The sequence below is a fragment of the Artibeus jamaicensis genome, unplaced genomic scaffold (assembly GCF_021234435.1).
Source record: "Artibeus jamaicensis isolate MK-2021 breed Jamaican fruit bat unplaced genomic scaffold, CSHL_Jam_final contig_456, whole genome shotgun sequence".
Taxonomy (NCBI): Eukaryota; Metazoa; Chordata; class Mammalia; order Chiroptera; family Phyllostomidae; genus Artibeus; species Artibeus jamaicensis.
Window position 1 is genome coordinate 5,146,153 of NW_026521839.1, and position 24,184 is coordinate 5,170,336.

At 42.1% G+C, this 24,184-nt stretch overlaps 2 protein-coding genes across 2 annotated transcripts; both read right to left on the reverse strand.

Moving 5' to 3' along the window:
* Nucleotides 1-2,411: 2,411 nt before the first annotated feature.
* Nucleotides 2,412-5,362, reverse strand: LOC119051112 (protocadherin alpha-2-like). The gene is given in 3 exon segments (XM_037147719.2): nt 2,412-2,417; nt 2,964-3,641; nt 3,644-5,362. Coding segments are annotated over 3 exon segments (2,403 nt in total).
* A 9,280-nt stretch (nt 5,363-14,642) lies between these two features.
* On the reverse strand, nt 14,643-17,464 carry LOC119051110 (protocadherin alpha-1-like). Its single transcript, XM_037147718.2, has 2 exons — nt 15,039-17,464; nt 14,643-14,655 (listed from the first exon to the last, which is right to left on the reverse strand). The coding sequence occupies exons 1-2, from the start codon at nt 17,462-17,464 to the stop codon at nt 14,643-14,645; spliced, it is 2,439 nt and encodes an 812-aa protein (XP_037003613.2).
* Between the last annotated feature and the right edge of the window lie 6,720 nt (nt 17,465-24,184).

Consider the following 24,184-nt stretch of genomic DNA (forward strand, 5'->3'; position numbering starts at 1 on the left):
CGTATGATTTGGTTACTTGTTACATTCACATTACGCCAAGTAAGAGTATGTTAGTTTTTTACATTTCCACATCATTTATTGTTTGGATTTACTTGTATATCCTAAAATGTTCATGACATGAAAGAATTGTGTATTTAATCATCTTCACTCTGGATAAATTTCTGGATTCCAGTTTCTCAAAACATTCTTACTTGAAGTATTGGTGATTTGACTAATCAGTAATAAGAGAAAAGTCATAGCACATGATTCACTACTTAGCATATATAAGTTAAGGTAATGAAATATTCTGAAGATCTCTGAATTCGGTGAGAGGCATGAGTTCTCTGAGCACTTGGAAGTTGAGCAGAGAGAATCCATAGGAAGCAATGGAATTTAGAGAGGTAAGGGAATATCCAAAGTTTTGCTTACAGTCAGACCCTTTTTAAATAAAATCAAACATGTGACTGACAGTCAGACCCTTTTTAAATGAAATCAAACATGTGATTTGTTAGGAGAAAATTTTTCATGCCAGTTTTTTCCTGTGTACTCATTGAATGCAAGCCAGGCTTGCAACTTACTCATATTTTATCATTTGTATTTAGAATACAATGAATTATCAATTACTATTTTAATGACTAAGTAAATATTTCTAATTATTTTCTTCAAGTAATATGAGTAAACAAGTAAATTATGTTAATAATATTTATTAATATTAAATTTACTTAATATCTAACTGATTCTATTGTGTTAGTTCAGGAAAAAGTAAACATTTAAGATTTTTGAAAAAAGAAGTATTTTAGAAATGCATATATCTAGAAGATAATTATTGAGATCAATATGCTTATTCTTTGATAAATCTTGAAAGGCAATGAGTTTTAAAATGAAAGACAAACTTAAAATTTTAAAACATCTGCCTTGGCTGGTGTAGCTCAGTGGATTGAGTGCAGGCCTTCGAACCAGAGCACCATGGTTCGATTCTCAGTCAGGGCACATGCCTGGGTTGCAGGCCAGTTCCCAGCAGGGGACACACGAGAAGCAAGCATACATTGATATTTCTCTCCCTCTCTCTTTCCCTTTCCCTCTAAAGATAAATAAATAAAATCTTTAAAAAAAATTTTTTAAAAACATCTTAGGCTTCATAGTAATTGTAATACCATTGACAGCCTATTGTAATACCATACATTTCAAGACACTTAAGAATGTAATAAAGGAACTTAAGGAAAATGTAAAGAAGTAATAACAGTCCTTAAGAACCTGTACAGCAATAAAACTTGACTCCTGCTGGGCACACTTGAAGATGGTTCTAAAAGCTTACCACTTACCTATAGTAGAAATGGAGTGATCCGCCCTCCAGTAAGAAGGGCTCCGTCTGACTGTTCACACATTCTACACACAAGTCTCAAGGCGCTGAGCAGCTACAGTGCTCTAGGCAGGATGGCTCCTCCCAAGAAAAAGCTTCTTCCTCATTTGCTTAAGCTATTTGTTTTTCTGTGCACATATATAAAGCCTCAGATGAACTTTTCTCACTCCTGAAAAATATATACTCTGAATTTTGAGGCTTATCAGTACTGAGGAGCTAGTAAGTTTCCTGTAGGAACAGACTATTCTTGAATGGAATTCAAAATCTCCTCACCCAACTCCTCAGTTTCTGTGAAAGCAGATCCCAGATGGCCTGTCTGTGAAGTGGCTATGGCTGAGATCACATACGGGAAATAATTTCTATGATTCATCAATATCCACACATATTTGGGGAAAAAACAGTAAATAACTAAGAACCAAGCAGTGGAAGACAGTTATTTCATCCCAAGACATCTTCCTTTGGTTGAAAAATATATATATTATTTCCAAGTGTAAAATTTACTTGCCAAGTTTAGTGTGTTGATTACCCAAGACAGGAGTTTCCAATGAAAATATAGCAAGCCAATACCAGTTCTTACTTTAAAAAAAATAACTTCATTAGGAATTTGGGTGCCACCAGGTAAAACTGAGTGAGCTCCCAGTCATAGAAAACTTTATCCTAGGCAAGGAGTGTGGTGACAGGGGAAGGCGACCAATCTCTGCTCGGGGGGCAGCCTGCATATAGCCCAGGGGTATGGACATTGGAAGAATGACGAGCAAGCAGCAAACAGAAGGACTGGATTAGCATAATTTCCATTTGTGTGAAGAAAAAGTCCCAGCACCTGACCACCACACTACATGATATTTGGGTTAACATTATGTAATTAAATAACAGAGATGGGGGGCTCTTTTTTCAATGAACTCTCCGTTGTGTCTTAAAACATCCAGGACTTTGCACGTGTGAAATCTCTATCCCAAACAGCAATTTATGTGTGAAATCTCTATCCCAAACAGCAATTTATTTTTACTAAAAGCCATACCAAAATAATGACCTATGTGAGATAATATTTGAGGAGTTGGCATTAAAAGATCCATTAAGCCTGCTTTCAAACACAAGGAAAAGAAAAACTAACTTATTAATTGTTGCACAAAGACAAATCAATTCTTGCTGGAAAGAATTATTTAGGACATATTCAGATATATAATACAGTCTTATTCAAACATATTCTGACTGAAAGAATGGGTGGTGTGTGCATACTTGGGAAATATGTATTATATAATCATATTGTATAAAACGTTCCAACTGTAATTTTTTAATTTGAGAAAAAATATTCACAGGTACTGTTCAGTTTTCAAACTTTACTGAAGTGTTTTCTCAATCCTTAAAGCTTCTATTTTTCAGGATAGGTTTAATTATAAAAAAGCCAAAATGTAAAAATAACAAAGCCATTTAGGTAAATTGTTTTCAACGCAAAAAAAAATCTCTGATCCATTCTATGTGTTGCACAGTAAGATAACAATATAAATTAAAGGTGAGGCTTTGAATCAAAATAATTAATAGACTCATAAAGAATTAAGAAATCAGTACTATTTTAGAATTGAAGGAAAAATTAAAAGACTTCCCTTTTAATTTTCAGAACACTTACCTTTCCTAAGTGTTCTGATTCTGAAGGTTGTTGTCTTTCTTCTGAAGAGCCTGGGCCTTGAGGTAGGCTGGGGCTGAAGGCCATGAGGTCCGTCTTGGGCGGCCCCTCCCCAGAGCACACCCTCTGCCTCCTCTGCTGCGAGTACGACCAGCTCCCCACTGCGCTCGAGCACACCAGCACCCGCTTCCCCTGCGCGCACGCGCCCTCGCTGGGCGGGGCCGAGCACCGCAGCGCCGTGTACAGCAGCAGCGTCAGCACCAACAGGCTGGACACTGCGCAGATGGCGACGATCAGGTACACGTTCACATCCACCAGCGCCGCCTCTGCGCTCGTGGCTCTGGAAGACGCTCGCGATGAGGTCTTTGGGGCCTGACTGCTGTCCACCAGAGACAGCAGCACAGTGGCCGTGGCCACCTGCGCAGGCTCCCCGTGGTCCTTCACCAGCACCAACAGGCGCTGGCGAGGTTCGTCCGCCTCGTCCAGGACACGCGTCGTGCTGATCTCGCCCGTGTACAGCCCCACGCGGAATGGGCTGCGCGCACCACCCGCCGCCGCCTGCAGCTCATAAGACAGCCACGCGTTGTAGCCAGAGTCCGCGTCCACCGCGCGCACCTTCGCCACCACGTGGCCCGCGCCCACAGACCGAGACACCAGCTGGCTCACAGCGCCGCCCCCGCCGCCACCGATGCCCGCCCCGGAGGCAGCAGCGCGGGCGCGTGGTCGTTCTCGTCCAGCACGAACACCTGCAGCGTCACGTTGCTGCCCAGAGGCGGCACGCCCGCGTCGCGCGCGCTCACCTGCAACTGCAGCAGCTCCAGCTCCTCGTGGTCCAGAGGCTGCAGCGCGAACACCTTGCCGCTCTCCGCGTGCACGGACACGTAGCTCGACAGCGCACGCTCGCCCACCCGCCTCTCCACCAGCGAGTAGGACACCAGCGCGTTCTCCTGCGCGTCCAAGTCCCGCGCGGACACCGTGAAGATGTGGCAGCCGGGTGGGTTGTTCTCCTTGACGAACACCGTGTACTCGGGCTGCGCGAACGTGGGCGCGTTGTCGTTCACGTCGGCCACCTCCACGGACACGCTGGCTGTGGCCGACAGCGGAGGCGAGCCCCCGTCCCGTGCGCTCACTACTACAGCATAGTTTGCCACGCTCTCGCGGTCCAGGGCGCTGTCCAGCACCAGTGAATAGTAATTCTTGAAGGTGGACACCAGCTTGAAGGGAACGTGAGATGACAGGGTGCAAGTCACCTGGCCGTTGGCGCCGGAGTCGCGGTCAGACACCATGACGAGGGCAATTACGGTGCCCAGAGCAGCGTCCTCTCGAATCGGAAGTGAGAGAGAAGTTATTGAGACTTCTGGTGTGTTGTCATTGATGTCCACAATCTTTACTGAAATTTTACAGTGCCCAGTCATTGACGGAGTTCCATTGTCATATGCCAGGACTTGAATCTCGTAGGATTTTGTTTCTTCATAATCTAATCGTCCCTTTGTTCTGATTTCTCCTGTGCTGGAATCTATTTTGAACTTGGCCTTTATAGTAGAGGGAGCATCACTGCTAAATGAATACACAATCTCGCTGTTCGACCCTTCATCGGCATCAGAAGAATTTAGTTTAATCACTAACGTTCCATTTGAGATGTTCTCTAACAATTGTACTTTGTAAACTGATTGGTCAAAAGTCGGTTCATTGTCATTCACATCCAATACCTTAATAAGCAATTGAACCGTGCCGGTAAGCTCAGGTTTGCCGCCATCAGTAGCCACTAGTAACAAATTAACCTCAGCAGTTTCCTCTCTGTCCAGAGATTTTCTAAGAACAAGAGACAAAGACTGGCTTAGTTCATCACTTGTCTGTACATCTAGAAAGAAAAACTCACTGGAGCTGAGCTTGTAGGAAAGAAGAGCGTTTACTCCGGTATCTGCGTCAGTTGCGCCCTCTAGAGGAAACCGCGAGTCAAGCAGCCTGGATTCGTGAAACCCGATAGTCTTTACCGCCATTGGAAATATCGGCGGGTTGTCATTAATGTCCTTCACCTCCACCTCCACGTGGAAGACCTGCAGCGGCCGCTCCACCACCACCTCCAGGTGCAGGCTGCACTCCGCGCTCCTCCCGCACAGCTCCTCGCGGTCGATCCGAGAATTCACAAACAAAATGCCATTCTGCAGATTTACCTCCAGCAGGTCCCCGCGGCCTTTGGACGCCACGCGGAACAGGCGGGGCACCAGCTCCGTCAGCTCCAGCCCCAGGTCCTGCGCGATGCGGCCCACGAAGGTGCCGTGTTTGGCCTCCTCGGGGACCGAGTAGTGGACCTGGCCGCTCCCAGTCTCCCAGGCAGCTAGAAACAGAAGCAAGAGGAGCAGACGCCCGACCTCTCGGTCCCTTCTCATAGAAGACACCATTACCAGTCCTCAGTGAGTTGCTCAAATTAAAAAATCATGGTTTGCAAAATTTGAAATGTTCTCTTCTAGTACTGCTTCTCTTATTGTTCCGCTTCTCTGGAGTGACAATAGGGCTCTGGGTATTTTTCTTCCTAGACAACACTCTGTGGTGGACAGCGACATCATGTGGCCAAAATGTAGGCTCGGCTGCTCATCCTGTAGATTTAAAACTAGACTGTTGTCTGATCTAAGTTTATTCATAACTTTTGTCTTTGCAAATAGCTATTTTAAAACTCTGGACTATATAATTTCCCTTTCTGCGTTGAAAACACATTAAATTTACTGTATCAACCATTTTAAAGATACAGTTTAGTATATTCACATTGTCATGAGGCAGATCTCCAGAACTTTTCCCCTGCAAATCTGAAACTCTGTGCTTATTAGACAACTCCAGCTTTTCCATCACACGCCCACCCATCGTTCTAGTTGCTGTTCCTGTGAGTTCAACCCCTTTAGATGCCTCATATTAGTGGAATAATACAGTACTTGTCTGTGACTGGCTTAGTTCACTTAGCATAATGTCCTCAAGTTTCACCCCTGTTGTAGCATGTGACTGGATTTCCTGTAAAGCTAAATAATATTCTGATGTGTGTATATACCACATTTTGTTTGTCTATTTACCAATCTATTCATGGTCATTAGGGTTGTTTCCACCTCTTGACAATTGTGAATAGTGCTGCTATGAACACAGGTGTGAAACTCCACCTGAGACCCTGCTTTCTTTCATCTACATTATTTCTTTTTACGTTTAACCATTTCTTCAGGTGAAGCACATAGGAATCAAGGGTACTTTAGTCAATTGAAAATATATTTGTGTATTTTATTGTTGTTTTTTGAGATTTAATTTTGTTTTCTTAACTGCAGATATTTGAAAAGTTAGCAATTGGTTTCTTACTTGGATAATGTGATTTTAATTTAAGAATATTACATTTTATATTACATTTGGATATTTGAATAATACAACTGGTGCCTTTTAGTGTTAGTTATTTGTGAATATCTTCTTTTATTAACTTTCAGCTTGCCCCTTAACATACAAACAATATGAAAATAAGATAAAGATAACATAGGGATGAAATAAATGAATTTAGGGGTGGGTCAGTGTTCAAAATACACAGTAATCATTTTCAGTCAGTCTTACGAAGTCATGCATTTTGTTTTGGGCCAAGAAGAAAACAAAATTAATTGTAAAATTTACAGTGTCCATAAAAGAAAATCAAAATCCTTGCTAAAGAAAAACTAGCTTTTCCTGGTGCTAAAAACCAATAGTAATTTCTCCCTTGAGTCCAGTATCTTAAGATATCTATTCACACCATATATGGAAGTGTATATATATATATTAATCATATTCTAACAGTAAAGTCCAAGTTAACTGATTTAAGAAAGTAGAGTGTCATTTACTGTCTTATACATGGAAATGGATAATTACCTACTAGTTTCAGGCAGAACTGTGCGTACATGCTTCAGTGTCTCCCATTAAAGTTTATTTTCCTCTGCTGACCTTTCTCAGGTAGGCTTTACCCACGGGATGGCACATGGCCAAAGTAGCTTTTAGGCTGTGTACTTTTAGGTGACATTTATGGCTCTCCACGGAAAGTGCCCTCTTCCTAACAGCCTGGGGGAAAATCCCAAAATATCACTTCACTTGACCCAGTTTACATGACATAGCTTTCCTGTGGTCAATAGACGTAACCGTTCTCACTTGGCCAGACATGGTGGCTTCCTCACTGTTGCAGCCAGGAGATGAAATAAGCCCTGACTAAGCCGTGTGGACTGAATACGAGGAGGTTGCTCTTGAGAAGTGAAGGCCATTGCAAGGCCTCATGTAACCAAATTCTCCTGGATCTTAAACTGATGGCACAGAGGTGCAGACTGGCTGTTCCATCGCCATGTAGGTGCAGTGCAACCGCCTGTGTGTAATGCCCAGTGGTGCTGATGTGCTACTCGGTGGCCAGCATACTGACTACTCTTGACATATTCAGAAACTGTACCTGGAATCTGGACATCAGCTCTAGGAAACATGGCTAACTAGAGGCAATTTTTGTAATCCCAGGAGGTAATTTTGCTGGATTTCCAGAATGACATGACTGCGGCTATAAGGTATATTCTGCTGTTATTCGGAGTTTCTGAGGATCCAGCATACTCTCTCCCTCCCTCAGAGAGAGAGAGAGAAAGAGAGAGAGAGAGAGAGCTGTTGCCAGAAATCCAAGCATATTTCCCCCAACGGGGAAAGAAGATTGAGAAGCCACGCTCAGCAAATGCCACCAGCTTGACGTCTCTTGGCGTCTGTAGTGAGTTGAAGGAAAAGCAGCCCCCAAAAGATATACCCACCCAGAACCTTGGATGTGACTTTATTTGGCATAAAGGGAGTACAGACATGATTAAAGTAACTTTAACCCTAAAATCATTCTAGATAAAGGTTAGCCATAAATCCTGTAACAGATGTCCTTATAAGAGGGGAAAAAAGGAGAAGATACACAGAGACACAGGAAAGAAATGTGACCACTGAGGCAGAAACTGGAGTTATGTTGCCACAAGCCAAGGAATGCCAGAAACCACCAGAAACTGGAAGAGGCAAGGAAGAATTCTCCCCTAGAGTCTTCACAGGGAACACGGCCCTGACAACGAGCACCATGACATTGGTCTTCTGGCCTGCAGAGCTGTGAAAAATCAATTTCTGTTATTTTAAGCCACCAAGTTTGTGGCAGTTTGTTACAGCAGCCCTCTGAAATGAATATAGTTTCCACTGCTAAAATTATACCCCTTGCACCTATCAAAGCCAGCTGTCAGTTTCCTAAGGTTTATATGCCAGAGCATTTATTCTTGCAACATCTTCACCCCAGTATTTGATAAAACTACAACAAAGCCCTAGAATGAAAACAAACAAAAAAACAAAACAAGGGAAGGTATGGATAAGACATAAAAAGAAGAGGTGCCTAAAATATTTTGAATTGTTTATTGTTTTAACAATAAACAATTTATTTTTCCATGGAATCCAAGTTACATAATCTGTTTAATGGTCAGATGTCTTAGCAAAGAGGTGAATAATAATGTTCTATCAGTTGTAATGCTCTCCTCTCAAAATTTATTCTGTTCACATTAGCTTAATGACAGTGGAACCCCAGCGAACATGTTGCTACACACTGACTACCTCAGTTTTCCCTCTAAAATAAAGTTTTATTTCTGGCTCCTGCAAAGTCTTCCTGGTTATGGACACTGCCTGGGACAGCTTTCCTCCACGTGCTGGCTCAGCATCCCAAGCTGCCTTCCAATTATGGCATCTCAACAGATGTTGATACCTGTGCTTTCAGAACTGCCACACCAGCATAAGACAGCAGAAGAGGCTTGCACTGGCAATTACACCCTTCTGCTTTGAAGTGAGACACATTCACATTTCATTGGCCACAGAAAGTCACACCTCAAAGTAACAGGGAAGTGAAATCCTCCAGTGTTCTCAGAAGGAAGAGAACAAAAATACTGTTATCAAAATAAACAACTATTTCTCATTCTTATTTGTTTGTTTTCTTAACTGGCCACAAGTTTTGAAAGTGCCTGAGGTGGTACCATACTTTCTAATTATTTACTGTTATACCAGAAAATAGAATTAGAATCCTAATCTTGGAAAGGAAGTTGTTTTTTAAAGAAGAAATATACCAAGAATTAGTGTTCTCAAGTAATCTGTCTTGTGTTTTAGGTGATGTAAGAGTAAGATTTTTCTACAAATGGCATTACATTAGTATCATCATACCAAGGTAACTTGAAAATAAAGTTACAGTTTGTAAAACCATAGTCATGAAACAAAAACTAATTCCTGAAATTGAATAATTGAAAGATAATGTGAACTAAGGCTCCTCTCCTCATATGTAACAGGCGCGAACAGATCAAAACATGGCTCAAGAAGAACTCAGAGCCCCAGAGCCCATAAGTCTAAGCGAACAAGAAATTGCCAACCTATCAGAGGCACAGTTCAAAACACTGGTGATCAGGATGCTCACGGAACTGGTTGATTTTAGCCACAAATTAGAGGAACATATGAAGGCTAAACTAAGTGAAATGAAGGGAAATGCACAGGAAACCAATAGTGATGGAAAAAAAAAACTGGGATTCAAATCAAGGGAGTGGACCAAAAGGAAGAAAAAAATGACCAAACAGAAAAATATGAAGAAACAAGAATTCAAAAAAATGAGGAGAGGCTAAGGAACCCCCAGGACATCTTTAAACGCTCCAATATCTGAATTATAGGGGTACCAGAAGGGAAAGAGGAACAGCAACAAGTGGAAAACTTATTTGAACAAATAATAAAGGAGAACTTCCCCATTCTGGCAAAGGAAATAGACTTCCAGGAAATCCAGGAAGCTCAGAGAGTCCCAAAAAAGTTGAACCCAAGAAGGAACACACCAAAGCACATCATAATGACATTAGCCAAGATTAAAATGAAGGAGAGAATCCTAGAAGCAGCAAGAGATAAGGGGACAGTCACCTACAAGGGAGTTCCCATCAGACTGTCAGTTGATTTCTCAAAAGAGATCTTACAGGCAAGAAGGGGCTGGAAAGAAGTATTCCAGGTCATGAAATCCAAAGACCTACAACCGAGATTGCTCTGTCCAGCAAAGCTTTCATTAAGAATGGAAGGACAGATAAAGTGCTTCTCAGATAAGATCAAATTCAAGGAGTTCATCATCACCAAGCCCTTATTATATGAAATGTTAAAGGGACTTATCTAAGAAAAAGAAGTTAAAAAAACAGGAACAGTGAAAGGACAGCAAACTCACAGTTATTAACTACCACACCTAAAACAAAAGCAAACTAAGTGGGCAGCTGGATCAGGAGCAGAACCATAGAAATGAAAATCACATGAAGGTTTAGCAACAGGGGAGTGGGAGAAGGAGAAGGGGGGAGAAGGTATGGAAAATAAGTAGCATAGACAGTATATAGAAAACAGATAGGGGGGAGGGCAAGAATAGTATGGGAAATATAGAATCTAAAGAACTTGAGACACATGGTCATAAACTAAAGGGGGGAATGGTGGGGGAGGGGTGTGCAGGGTGGAGGGGAATGAAGGGAGGAATAGAACAACTGTAATAGCATAATCAATTAAAAAAAACAAAACAAATCCTCAGGTGGGGATTTAAAAAAAAAGAAAGATAATGTATGTGGTTAACAACATTTTACAAAAGCAAGCTTTTGTTTTCCTTGGTTTCTTTGAAAGTGGGAACCTCCACAGAAATGTGGGAGTCACACCATGACTCTCAGTATGTTCAGCACTGTGATGATTGCCTAGTGTTTTCACATAGACAACAAAAGTGTGAAGCTATTTACTTTGATGGATAATTAATATTAAGTAAAATTAAACCAGTTGTATAACAATGATTATAATCTGGTAAAAGATCTCATCATATAAAACTTCCTCTTCTGAGGATATGTCCATTTTTAAGTCAATAAATTTTCTAAATGAATGACTAATTTGAAATGTAAACATACCATGAAGATCTAAAGAGTAAGTCTGGCCATGGGCCTATATTATTCTATGCTTTTATTAATAGTAACATACGCAATGAGTAACACATTAATCATAGGAAAGAGCAGTTGAAAAGTTAGAAAATAAAGCAACTGGTTCATCTTTTTTTTTTATTAAATAAATTTATTTATTTTTTTTGAATTGTTTATGCTGTTACAGTTGTTCTATTTCCCCCTTCATTCCCCTCCACCCTGCCCCCCAACCCCCCCATTACCCCCCCCTTTAGCTTATGTCCATGTGTCTCAAGTCCTTTAGGTTCTGTATTTCCCATACTATTCTTGCCCCCCCATCTATTTTCTATCTACTGTCTATGCTACTTATTTTCTGTACCTTCTCCCCCCCTTCTCCTCCTCCTACACCCCTGTTGCTAACCCTCCTTGAGATCTTCATTTCTATGTTTCCACTCCTGATCTAGCTGTCCTTTTTAGTTTGCTTTCGTTTTAGGTAGTGGTTGTTAATAACTGTGAGCTTGTTGTCCTTTCACTGTTCATGTTTCTTTAACTTCTTTTTCTTAGATAAGTCCCTTTAACATTTCATATAATAAGGGCTTGGTGATGATGAACTCCTTGAATTTGGTCTTATCTGAGAAGCACCTTATCTGTCCTTCCGTTTCTAAATGAAAGTTTTGCTGGGTAGAGCAATCTTGGTTGTAGGTCTTTAGTTTTCATGACTTGGAATATTTCTTTCCAGCCCCTTCTTGCCTGTAAGGTCTCTTTTGAGAAATCTGCTGACAGCCTGATGGGGACTCCTTTGTAGGTGATTGTCCCCTTAGCTCTTGCTGCTTCCAGGATTCTTTCCTTCATTTTAATTTTTGCTAATGTAATTATTTATGCCTTGGTGTGTTTCTTCTTGAGTCCAACTTTTTTGGTACTCTCTGGGCTTCTTGGATTTCTTGAAGTCTGTTTCCTTTGCCAGATTGGGGAAATTTTCTTTTATTATTTGTTCAAATAGTTTTTCCACTGGTGGTTGTGTCTTTCCCCCTTCTGGTACCCCTATAATTCGGATATTGGAGCGTTTTATAGATGTCCTGGAAGTTCCTAAGCTTCTCCTCATTTTTCTGAATTCTTATTTCTTCATTCCTTTCTGATTGATCATTTTTTCTTCCTTCTGGTTCACTCCATTGAGTTGAGTCCCAGTTTTTTTTTCATCTCTATGGGTTTCCTGTGGAATTCCATTCATTTCCCTTAATTTAGCCTTCATATGTTTCTCTAATTTGTGGCTATAGTCCACCAGATCTGTGAGGAAGCTGACGACCAGTGTTTTAAACTGTGCGTCTGAGAGATTTGCTATTTCTTCGTCACTTAGATTTATCTCCGGGACTTTGAGGTCCCCCTGCGACATTTTTGGTCTGTCCTGGCCCTTTAAGTGAGAGAAGCGGCGCCTTGGAGTCCCAGGTGGCTGGGTTGTGACGCTGTATGTGGGGGCGTGGTCAGAGCGGGGAAAATGGCGCCGCCGCCGCCGCTGCCGCCGCCGCTGCCGCCGCCGCCGGTCTCACCGCTCACTCCCTCACCCGCGCGTATCCGGGCACCCACAGTCAACTCGCTACCACCGCCTCCCCGCTGACTCCTCCGTAGTCGCTCACCCGGTGGGCTGCTCACTAGGTCCAATCCTGGGTTTGGAACCCGTGCGACTGGATTCGCGCGTCTGGATTCCGCGCGCGCCCGCGCCCGGGTCGATCGAGCCCTCCTTTGTAACTCCTCACCCGCCGCCGGTTTCGCCCCTTACCGGTCGGGCGAAGAATTTGTTGTTTGCGGACTTCCGAAAAGTTCAGTTTTCCGTGTTCTGGTTGTGTTTTCTGATGCTAATATTTAGTTGTCCTTAAACTTGGTTGTGAGAGGAGGCAAGGCACATCCACCTTAAACCTCCATCTTGGCGGAAGTCAACTGGTTCATCTTAATAGAGAAGAGAGGAACTGACATAATACAGTTCCTGAAATAAATCTTATAAAGAAAGACAAAGCTATTGAAAACTGCGTTGCCCTGGCTGGGTGGCTCAGCTGTTTGGACAGTTGTCTCACACACCAAGAGCTTGTGGGCTGGGTTCCTGGTCAGGGCACAAGCCTAAGTCACAGGTTCATTCCCTGGTCAGGCACCTAAGTGGGACTCCTACATTAGGCAATGGGTCATTGTTTCTCCTTCACATTGATGTTTCTCTCTTTTCCTTCCCCTCTCTAAAACCAACAAAAAATCCTATTCTTGGGTGAGGGTTTTTTACAAAAAGAATTTAAACAAGAGAAATTTGTGTTAACTACCCAAAGAGTCTGAATGAGACAAGAATATTAACTACCAAGGGGAAATCTACTCATATTAATTTATATTAAAATAAATACTAAGTAACAATATCACTCCATGACAATTTTTTCTCCATTCCAGAATTACCTTTTCATTTTAAAAAATCTCCTTTTTAAACCCACATCTTTTGCTTTAGTGACCACTCACTAATGTTCACCTTCAAGTCAGTGCCTTCAGCCAGCCCAGCAGCAAGCCTGATACAGACAGAACTGCTCAGCTGTTCTTAGATCGGAAGTCATCAATCTAAAATTGCGTTTTTGTCAGTGATCCCAATATATCTGTGCTACCTGGCCAGGTAGCTCTGCTGATTAGAGTATCATCCTGATGCACTGAGGTTTTGGATTCCATCCCCAGTCAGGGCACATTCAAGAAGCAACCAGTGAGTGCATGGATGAATGGAAGGACAAATCAGTGTTTCACAGCCTCTCTCTCTCCCCTCCCCCACTCCTTCCCCCCTTCCTCTTTCTCTAGAATTAATTTTCAAAAAATTAAAAGACTATTGGTATTCATCAAATGATGCTCAATTCCATTAACAACCTTATTGTTACCTCTCAGTGGAGTATTGTTAGATAACTCCTCCTCAACCTATATAAATTCTTGAAGAAACGACTTGTACCATTTTAGCTTCAAATGCTAGCTTCTGGCTCAGTAGAAGAAAATACATGTTTGCCTTTGCCATACCATTCATGATTTTTAGTTTGTCCTCGAAATACAGTTTTCTCTATCTATTCCGATGGTTAGATCATTTTAATTTCTCTTTCTAGTGCATTTCCCCCTGTTTGATTGTATTTTTCTTTAGCTGAGACAATGAGAATTACACATGTAGTTTCTGTGTACTATTCATGCATACAGGAAAAACCTTCATCTGCTTTGTTTCTATAAAAACTTGCTAATAACAACAGCATTTTATTGCTGTATTTTTTAAAGATTTTATTTATTTCTTTAGAGGGGAATGGAAGGAGAGAGGGAGAGAAACATCAATGTATGGTTGCCTTTCGTGCGTCCCCTGCTGGGAACTGGCCTGCAGGGAACCGGCCTGCAACCCAAACATGTGCCCTGACTGGGAATCGAACGGTGATTGTCTGGTTCGCAGGCCCGCACTCAATCCACTGAGCTACACGCCAGGGCTATTGCTGTATTTTTTAAAGTCACGAATAGAAAAAGATCTTTCTTTGTAAACACCTTGTTGTACAAAGACAATGGGAAAAGCAATATTACACTAAATCCAAACCTTTTCATAACCCAGTTATTATTTTAAATAATAGGTTTCAAATTGTCATTTTAAGTACAGTGTGGTCCCCCGGAAGCAACCTTGCCCACGCTGCTGTTTCGCTGGGGCCCTGCCCCAGGCTCTGCAGCAGGGCCGTCCACGTGGCTCGTGGGTCGGACCCAGGAGTGCACACCACGTCTCCGAAGGAAACCTGCAGCCTGGACATTAGCGAAGGCAGCTATGGGGACAGAGTGGTGTGAGTGGGCGAGGGAAATTAATTTTTGTCTAGGGCTGACATTTCACTACAAGATCCGTACTAAATTAACCTGAAACTATCACTGTATTTGGCTATGTTGAGATCCTGCGTTAATAATTAAGACTACTTAGTATTCCAGTATTTGTTAAAAGTAGGACACTTTTAAAAATAATATGACAATCTGTCCCTACATTTGTTTCCATGTTCCCTTCAAGATGCAACTGCAAATAATAGAATATCTATATAAAATAACAACATTTGTTTCAATTATTGTGAACACTCTGAATACATTTTAAAAAGTCAAATTTGACGAGGTGATTATATAAGTTAAATTTTCTTTTGTAAAATAAATAAATAAATAAAGCCAAAACTTGAATGTTGGACTTACATTACCGGAAAGTTCCGAATTTGTTTCTGGATGTCCATTTCCTTCCGACATGTTCGGGCCCGGAGGTAGGCTGGGGCTGAAGGCCATGAGGTCCGTCTTGGGCGGCCCCTCCCCAGAGCACACCCTCTGCCTCCTCTGCTGCGAGTACGACCAGCTCCCCACTGCGCTCGAGCACACCAGCACCCGCTTCCCCTGCGCGCACGCGCCCTCGCTGGGCGGGGCCGAGCACCGCAGCGCCGTGTACAGCAGCAGCGTCAGCACCAACAGGCTGGACACTGCGCAGATGGCGACGATCAGGTACACGTTCACCTCCACCAGGGTGGTCTCTGAGCTCGTGGCTCTGGAAGACGCTCGCGACGAGGTCTTCGGTGCCAGGCCGCTGTCCACCAGAGACAGCAGCACAGTGGCCGTGGCCACCTGCGCAGGCTCCCCGTGGTCCTTCACCAACACCAACAGGCGCTGGCGAGGTTCGTCAGCCTCGTCCAGGACACGCGTCGTGCTGATCTCGCCCGTGTACAGCCCCACGCGGAATGGGCTGCGCGCACCACCCGCCGCCGCCTGCAGCTCATAAGACAGCCACGCGTTGTAGCCAGAGTCCGCGTCCACCGCGCGCACCTTCGCCACCACGTGGCCCGCGCCCACAGACCGAGACACCAGCTGGCTCACAGCGCCGCCCCCGCCGCCACCGATGCCCGCCCCGGGAGGCAGCAGCGCGGGCGCGTTGTCGTTCTCGTCCAGCACGAACACCTGCAGTGTCACGTTGCTGTCCAGAGGCGGCACGCCCGCGTCGCGCGCGCTCACCTGCAACTGCAGCAGCTCCAGCTCCTCGTGGTCCAGAGGCTGCAGCGCGAACACCTTGCCGCTCTCCGCGTGCACGGACACGTAGCTCGACAGCGCACGCTCGCCCACCCGCCTCTCCACCAGCGAGTAGGACACCAGCGCGTTCTCCTGCGCGTCCAAGTCCCGCGCGGACACCGTGAAGATGTGGCAGCCGGGTGGGTTGTTCTCCTTGACGAACACCGTGTACTCGGGCTGCGCGAACGTGGGCGCGTTGTCGTTCACGTCGGCCACCTCCACGGACACGCTGGCTGTGGCCGACAGCGGAGGCGAGCCCCCGTCCCTAGCAGTCACTACTACAGCATAGTTCGCCACGCTCTCGCGGTCCAGGTCGCTGTCCAGCACCAGAGAATAGTAATTCTTGAAGGTGGACACCAGCTTGAAGGGAACGTGCGGTGTCAGGGTGCAGGTCACCTGGCCGTTGACGCTGGAGTCGCGGTCGGACACGGAAATGAAAGCGATGACTGTGCCGAGCGGAGCGTCCTCTCTGACCGGCAAAGACAAGGATGTGACCGCCAGTTCCGGAGCATTATCGTTTATATCCAGCACTTTCACTAAAACCTTGCAATGGTTTGACATCGGGGGACTTCCTTTATCAACTGCTTTTACCTGAATTTCGTAGGATTTTTTTTCTTCATAATCCAGCCGACCAATTAGCCTAATTTCTCCTGAGCCGGAATCAATTTTGAAATTCTTTCTAATGTTAAGAGGAACATCACTGCCAAATAAAAAGACAATTTCTCCATTCACAGCTTCGTCAGCATCTGAGGCATTTAATGTGGTCACTAGAGTTCCGTCTGCTGCAGTTTCTAACAAGTGGACTCTGTACACGGCCTGGGCAAACAACGGGGCGTTGTCGTTGACGTCCAGCACCGTGATCAGCAGCTGGACTGTACCTTCCAGTTCAGGTTTGCCCCCATCAGTGGCTGTCAATAATAAAAGAAGTTCTGGTGTTTCTTCTCTATCCAAAGACTTCCTCAATTTGAGTGAAAGTGACTTACTTAGTTCATCATTAGCCTGTATATCCAAAGAGAAATAATCGCTGGGGCTGAGAGTGTATGTTAGAAGAGCATTTGAGCCAATGTCTGCGTCCTCAGCGCCCTCCACCGGGAAACACGAATCCAGCAGTCTAGATTCAGGAATAAATAACCTTTGTTCTCTCTCTCTGAAGACTGGTGGATTGTCATTAATGTCCTTCACCTCCACCTCCACGTGGAAAACCTGCGGCGGCCGCTCCACCACCACCTCCAGGTGCAGGCTGCACTCCGCGCTCCGCCCGCACAGCTCCTCGCGGTCGATCCGAGAATTCACAAACAAAATGCCATTCTGCAGATTTACCTCCAGCAGGTCCCCGCGGCCTTTGGACGCCACGCGGAACAGGCGCGGCACCAGCTCCGCCAGCTCCAGTCCCAGGTCCTGCGCGATGCGGCCCACGAAGGTGCCGTGTTTGGCCTCCTCGGGGACCGAGTAGTGGACCTGGCAGCTCCCCGGCTTCCAGGCAGCGAGGAGCAGAAGAGAGAGCAGCAGGCACCGGGCTCCCTGCAAACCTCGCCTGGGATAGAGCATCGCAAAAGTACTCACTACACCTTTCGTACTCTCTCACCTTACTTCAAAAATCATGCCTTTTTACTTCATATTTTTAATAATTTACCTCCTTAACGTTTTTGTCTTCTCTCTTGGGCGGTGACAAAATGGAGCTTCCTCCTTAAGTTTTGACGATCAGTACAATTCCATTGACAAGACTTCGTGGTATATAGCGACATCATGTGGCGGCTGATGTGAGATTTTAGATCCATCAACTGATTTCCAAAATAGCCTCATAATCATTTGCAATTTAGTCAAGGCAATCATTTTCAATCGTATGTCCTTTTAAAGGCCCAGACATTTCAAATGTCACTTAACAGTATGTAATTCAATATTTTCCTTTAGGTGTGCTCACAAAAATATTACAGTTGGATTTGGGAAAATCACAATTTGCAATAAATAATTACATCTTTTTATTTAAAACAGTCTATCGGCTAATTTTTTAAAATTATTAAACACTTATAACTGAACACTGGAGTTTTAAAATAAGGCACTTAGGCTACTAAAATTCACCTTATCCTAGGATAGTTTGGGTGTTTCTTTTTTAAATGATATATGATTATCAAGTACTTATATATAAAATATGTAAAAATTTTGACAAAATATATTTAATATTTTTTCAGTGTTGTGTAAATAACAGCACCATTTTCTGATACTTTAAGTCTTAGAATAATGACATTTGGAACACTTCCATTTGTTACATCTAATTGCTGAACTTAAAACTTTGACCTCCAAAAATCATTATTCCAACTTGAATTGGTGTCCATTGTATTTTCATTCCTAGAACCAATTTTAAGGAAATTATATAATTTTTCCTCTTTCCTTATTAAGACAAAGTATTGTCATATTTCAGTTAAAATAATATGAATATTGTATCAATATCAAGTTCACATATATGAGGACTTGACAGGAATCCATCATCAACATTTTAAATGTAAATCTAATGTAATTAGATTTTTAGAAGAAACTAGAGAAAAACATTAATACACTTCTTTTTTAAACTTCAGTCCAATTTATAATAATAACACTGTATGTACCTCAAAATTTTGAGTATATGGTTGTAAACTACCACTAGTTAATTTTTAAAAGAATGTCCTTACCATATTTACTTAAACTACTATGGATTTTTAAGGATATTAATATTAAAAAGGATTAATCTACTATGTCTTCCTAATCAGAAAGCCCAAATCATTGTTTAAATTGACAATTAAGATATAGATGAAACATGATGCTCTTTTTAAAGAGTTATTTAAAGACTTTGTTTATTTATTTTTAGAGAGAGGAGAAAGGAGGAAGAAAGAAAAGAAGAGAAACATCAGTGTGTGGTTGCCTCACACACCCCCACTGGGGACCCAGGCCACAACCCAGGCATGTGCGCTGACTGGGAATCAAACCAGTAACCCTTTGGTTCACAGGCCCATGCTCGATCCACTGGGCTACATCAGCTGGGGCATTTTAGGGTTTATTTTATTCTCACTTACACCAGAGCGGGAGGGAGAGAGAAACATCAATTGGTTGCCTCCCATATGCACCCTGTCTGGGACCAAACTGACAACCAATGCATGTGGTTGACCAGGAATCGAACCTGCAACCTTTCTGTTATGGGACCATGTTCTAAACAACTGAGCTACTCTGGCCAGGGTTCATGATGCTATTTTATTTTTTAAAAAACAAGCATACAATATCAATAGTTCAGTGTAATCATTACTTTATTACAAAAGGTATAGCAATATTAAATACACCAATATTCTCTCTCAAAATGAAGGAACTTCAGAATTTGGAACTTTTCTAAATATCAGTAGATTTAAACAATACTGTCAATACTTGAATGTACAAGGTACTTTTAAGGTATTATAAATTTTCTTGGCATATATTTTATTACTATTAAGAAAACATAGAATAAATGCTAACCACAATCCACTGGAATTCAAATATTTCAAACATAATACTATTGGATTAAATGTGCTTTATTTTCCATAGTGAAAAGCTTTATTTACTTTTAAAACATACCTATTTAACTAAAAAGTATATAATTATTATTCATTAATATTGAGAACTACAATGATCTTTATAATTTCAACCACAAACCATATCATACAATTTCATCCTTTTTTATCAAAAAATGCTCAATTTGAAGCTATTCTCTTTGTGTGTGTGTGTTTTCTCTTTTTTCTTTTTAATATATTTTATTGGTTTTGCCATTACAGTTGTCCCATTCCCCCCCTTCATTCCCCTCCACCCTGTACACCCCCTTCCCCACCATTCCCCCCCTTTAGTTTATGTTCATGTATCACAAGTTCCTTAGATTCTATACTTTTCGTACTATTCTTGCCCTCCCCCTGTCTATTTTCTACCTACCATCTATGCTACTTATTCTCGGTACCTTCTCCCCTCTTCTCCTCCCACTCCTGCTGCTAACCCTCCATGTGATCTCCATTTCTATGGTTCTGCTCCTGATCTAGCTGTCCTCTTAGTTTGCTTTTGTTTTAGGTGTGGTAGTTAATAACTGTGAGTTTGCTGTCCTCTCACTGTTCATCTTTTTTATCTTCTTTTTCTTAGATAAGTCCCTATATAATAAGGCCTTGGTGATGATGAATTCCTTGAATTTGACCTTATCTGAGAAGCACTTTATCTTCCCTTCCATTCTTAATGAAAGCTTTGCTGGATAGAGCAATTTTGGATTTAGGTCTTTGGATTTCATGACTTGGAATACTTCTTTCCAGCCCCTTCTTGCCTGTAAAGTCTCTTTTGAGAAATCAGCTGACAGTCTGATGGGAACTCCTTTGTAGGTGACTGTCCCCTTATCTCTTGCTATTTCTAGGATTCTCTCCTTCATTTGAATCTTGGCTAACATAATTCTAATGTGCCTTGGTGTGTTTCTTCTTGGGTCCACCTTCTTTGGGACTCTCTGAGCTTCCTGGACTTTCTGGAAGTCTATTGCCTTCACCAGATTGGGGAAATTCTCCTTTATCATTTGTTCAAATAACTTTTCCACTTGTTGCTGTTCCTCTTCCCCTTCTGGTACCCCTATAATTCGGATGCTGGAATGTTGAAAGATGTTCTGGAGATTCCTAAGCCTCTCCTCAGTTTTTGGAATTCTTGTTTCTTCATTGTGTTCTGTTTGGTCATTTTTTCTTCCTTCTGGTCCATTCCCTTGATTTGAATCCCAGTTTCCTTTCCCTCACTATTGGTTTCCTGTGCATTTCCCTTAATTTCACTTAGTTTAACCTTCATATGTTCATCTAATTTGTGACTTAAACCAACCAATTCTGTGAGCATCCTGATCACCAGTGTTTTGAACTGTGCATCTGATAGGTTGGCTATCTCTTTGTTGCTTAGAAGTATTGGCTCTGGAGCTTTGAGCTGTTCTTCTTGAGCCATCACGTTTTGGTCTGTTTGCACCTGTTTGCATCTGTTATGTATGAGAGGTGGAGCCTTAGGTGTTAGCCAGGACTGGGCAATCCAGTTGCTGAGTTGTGATGCTTATGTGGGGGTGGGGTCAGAGAGGAGCAATGGCACTTGTTCCACCCTCTCTCTCAGATTTTGGTCCCCTCTGCTGCTTCTTGCAAGCAAATTGAGCCCCTCTGGTGCTGGTTCCTGGGTGTGTGGCCTGGTACACCCTCCAGGACCCTGTGGGTCTCTCCAACGAACTCTCTGTGAGCCTGGAAGCTTCTTCTGGCACCTCAACCCCAAAAGTTTTTCCAATTGGTGCTTTTAGGCTTTAATTCCTGTCACTGGGTCCCTAGTTTGTGCAGTCTGTCTCACTGCTTGCTCCTTTGCCTGGTTTATCTGAGTGTGAATGTGTGACCGCAGTCAGCCAGCCACCTTGAGACTCCTTTGGGTCCACCCATTGTCACCCCACACCTGGGATCTGCCAATCGCTGCCTGCACACCTGGGTCAGTTGGCCACTTTTGCCTGCTCGACCCCACTCAGCCAGCCACCGACTTCGTCCCTCTTACCAGTCTGGCTGAATGGTTCGTTGTTGTCAACTTCCATACAGTTCAATTTTCTGTGTTTTGGTTCCATTTTTGTTACTAAGACTTTGTTGTCTTTAAACTTGGTTGTGTGAGGAGGCACAGTGTTTCCACCTATGCCTTCATATTGGCCCTGAAGCTATTCTCGATGTTAGAAAAATGTCATTTACAATAGTCAAATAGAAATCAAAACAAAACAATACTTAACCATGGACTTCATTATCATGGCAATGATCATGAAAATAAAAGACCATACAATACTATCTTCAAGAAAAAAACAAGTGAGAGCATAAGTGCCTTGAAAAAAAGTATTATCAGACAGAGCTATTTAAAAAGCAGCGTTTGTACAGTATTGAAGTTAAGCTGGTATAAACCCAAATTACAGTGCTATAAGTTTAAGATATTAAATGCGATCTCCATGTTAACTACAAAGAAAAGAGCTATAGAATCTGAATAGACTTATAACCATTAAGGAGATTGAATCAGCAATTTTTTAATCTGACAAAAAGAAGTCCTTGACCCAGTGGCTTCACTAGTGACTAATACCAAACATTTAAAGAAGAAAATAATACCAATCTATCTCAAACTCTCTCAAAAATTAAAAAGAGGGAACACTTCTAACTCATCCTATGAGGTCAGCATTACCCTGATACCAAAGCCAAACAAAGACACTACAATAAAATAAAGCTACAGATCAATATTCCTTATGAAGAGTGATGCTAAAATCCCCACAAAATATTTAATAACAGGGTTCAGCAGCATGTTAAAAGGATTATACACCATAAGCAAGTGGGATTTACTCCTGCAATACAAGGATGTCTCAACATAAGTAAATAAATAAATATAATACACCACACTAACAGAATGAACAAAAATTCACATGATCGTATTAATAGATGCACAAAAAGCATTTCACAAAAGTCATCATTCTTTCACAAAAAAAGCACTCAAAATCCTACGGAAGGAATGGAAGTAAACTACCTGAACATAGTAAAATGCAATACATGAAAAACCCAGAATGAACATCGTCCTCAGCAGTGAGAGAGTGAGAAAGATTTTTCTCCCTCAGGAACAAGGAAAGAAGGCCTGTTTTTACCTCTTCTATCCAACATAGTAATGGAAGTTCTACCGGAGTCATCAGGCAAGAAAAATAAATAAAGGCATCCAAATTGGTTAGAAACAAGTAAAATTATCTCAGTCCACAGATGATATGATCTTTTATGTAGAAAGCCTTAGTGATTACACACACACAAAAAAACCTTTAAATTAACAAATTCAACAAAGTATCAGGAAACAGCGTTAATAAATACAAAAATCAGTTGCATTACTATACACTAAGAATGAACAATCTAAAAGAAAATTAAGAGAGCAATTCCACTGATAATATCATAAAATACTCAGAAATTACCTCAGGTGAAGATCTGTTTGATAAAAAATACAAAATTGTTTCTGGAAGAAATTAAAGAACACAGAAGTAAATAGAAAGATATCTCATGTTCATTGGTTGGGAGACAGATTATTGTTATAATGTCAATAATACCCAAATTGATCTACAGATTTAATGTAATCCTTATCAAATTCCCAATACTTTTTGTATAGATAGAAAAACCCTCCCTAAAATCCTTATGAAAATCTCAAGAGACCCCAAGTAGCCAAAACAATCCTGAAAAAGAACAAAGCTGGTGGACTCAGGTTCATAATTTGAAAACTTACTACAAAGCTACAGTAATCACAACTGTGGTGCTGGCATAAACACAAACATATAGCCCTGACCAGGTGGCTCTGTTGATTGGAGTGTCATCTCACATACCAAAAGGTTGTGGGTTCAATCCCCAGTCAGGGTGCATATGGGAGGCAACCAATGTTTTTCTCTCATATCTTTCTCTCTCTCTCTCTCACACATCTCTCTCACCTTTCTTTCTCTCTCCCCACCCACCTTCCTCTCTCTTTAAAGTCAATAAACATATCTTTGTCCTGGCTAGTGTAGCTCAGTGGGTTGGGCCTGGTCCTGCAAACCAAATGGTAGCCTGTTCCATTCCCAGTCAAGGCACTAGAGTGAGTTTTGGGCTGCCGATTGGGAGTGCAGGAGCGAAAGCCAATCAGTGTTTCTCTCCCTTTCTTTCTTATTCCCTTCCCCTCTAAAAATAAATAAATAAAATTCAAAAAATAAACAAAGCTTTGATGAGGATTTTTTAAAAGACATATAGACCAATGGAATAAAATAGAAAGTCCAGAAATAAATCTTTACATATAGTCAGATAAGACCATTCAGTGGGAGGAAAGAGTCTTTTCAACAAACGGTGCTGGGAAAACAGAATATCTGCATGCAGAAGAATGAAGTCCTACCTACCCTTATTAGTGCCACATACAAAAACTAACTCAAAAGGGATTCATGACCTAAATGTAAGACCTAAGATTGTAAAAAAAAAAATTGGAGGAAAACATAGGACAAAATTTCATGGTGAGTTTTTGGATATAATACCAAAGACAGAGGCAACAAAAGAAAAAATTAGACAAATCAGACTTCATAAAAATTAAAAATTTTCCCATGAAAAGACACTATCAAGGACTTCTGGTATCCAGTTCCAAGCATAAGGAGCTTATAAATAACCAGCTCCATCACAACAACAACTATAAAGCTGAACAGACTGAAGAATCAGGAACTCTTCTTGGATGTATAAGAGAGGGGAGGGCACAGGGAAAAGCACTGCCCCCAATATTTGGGAT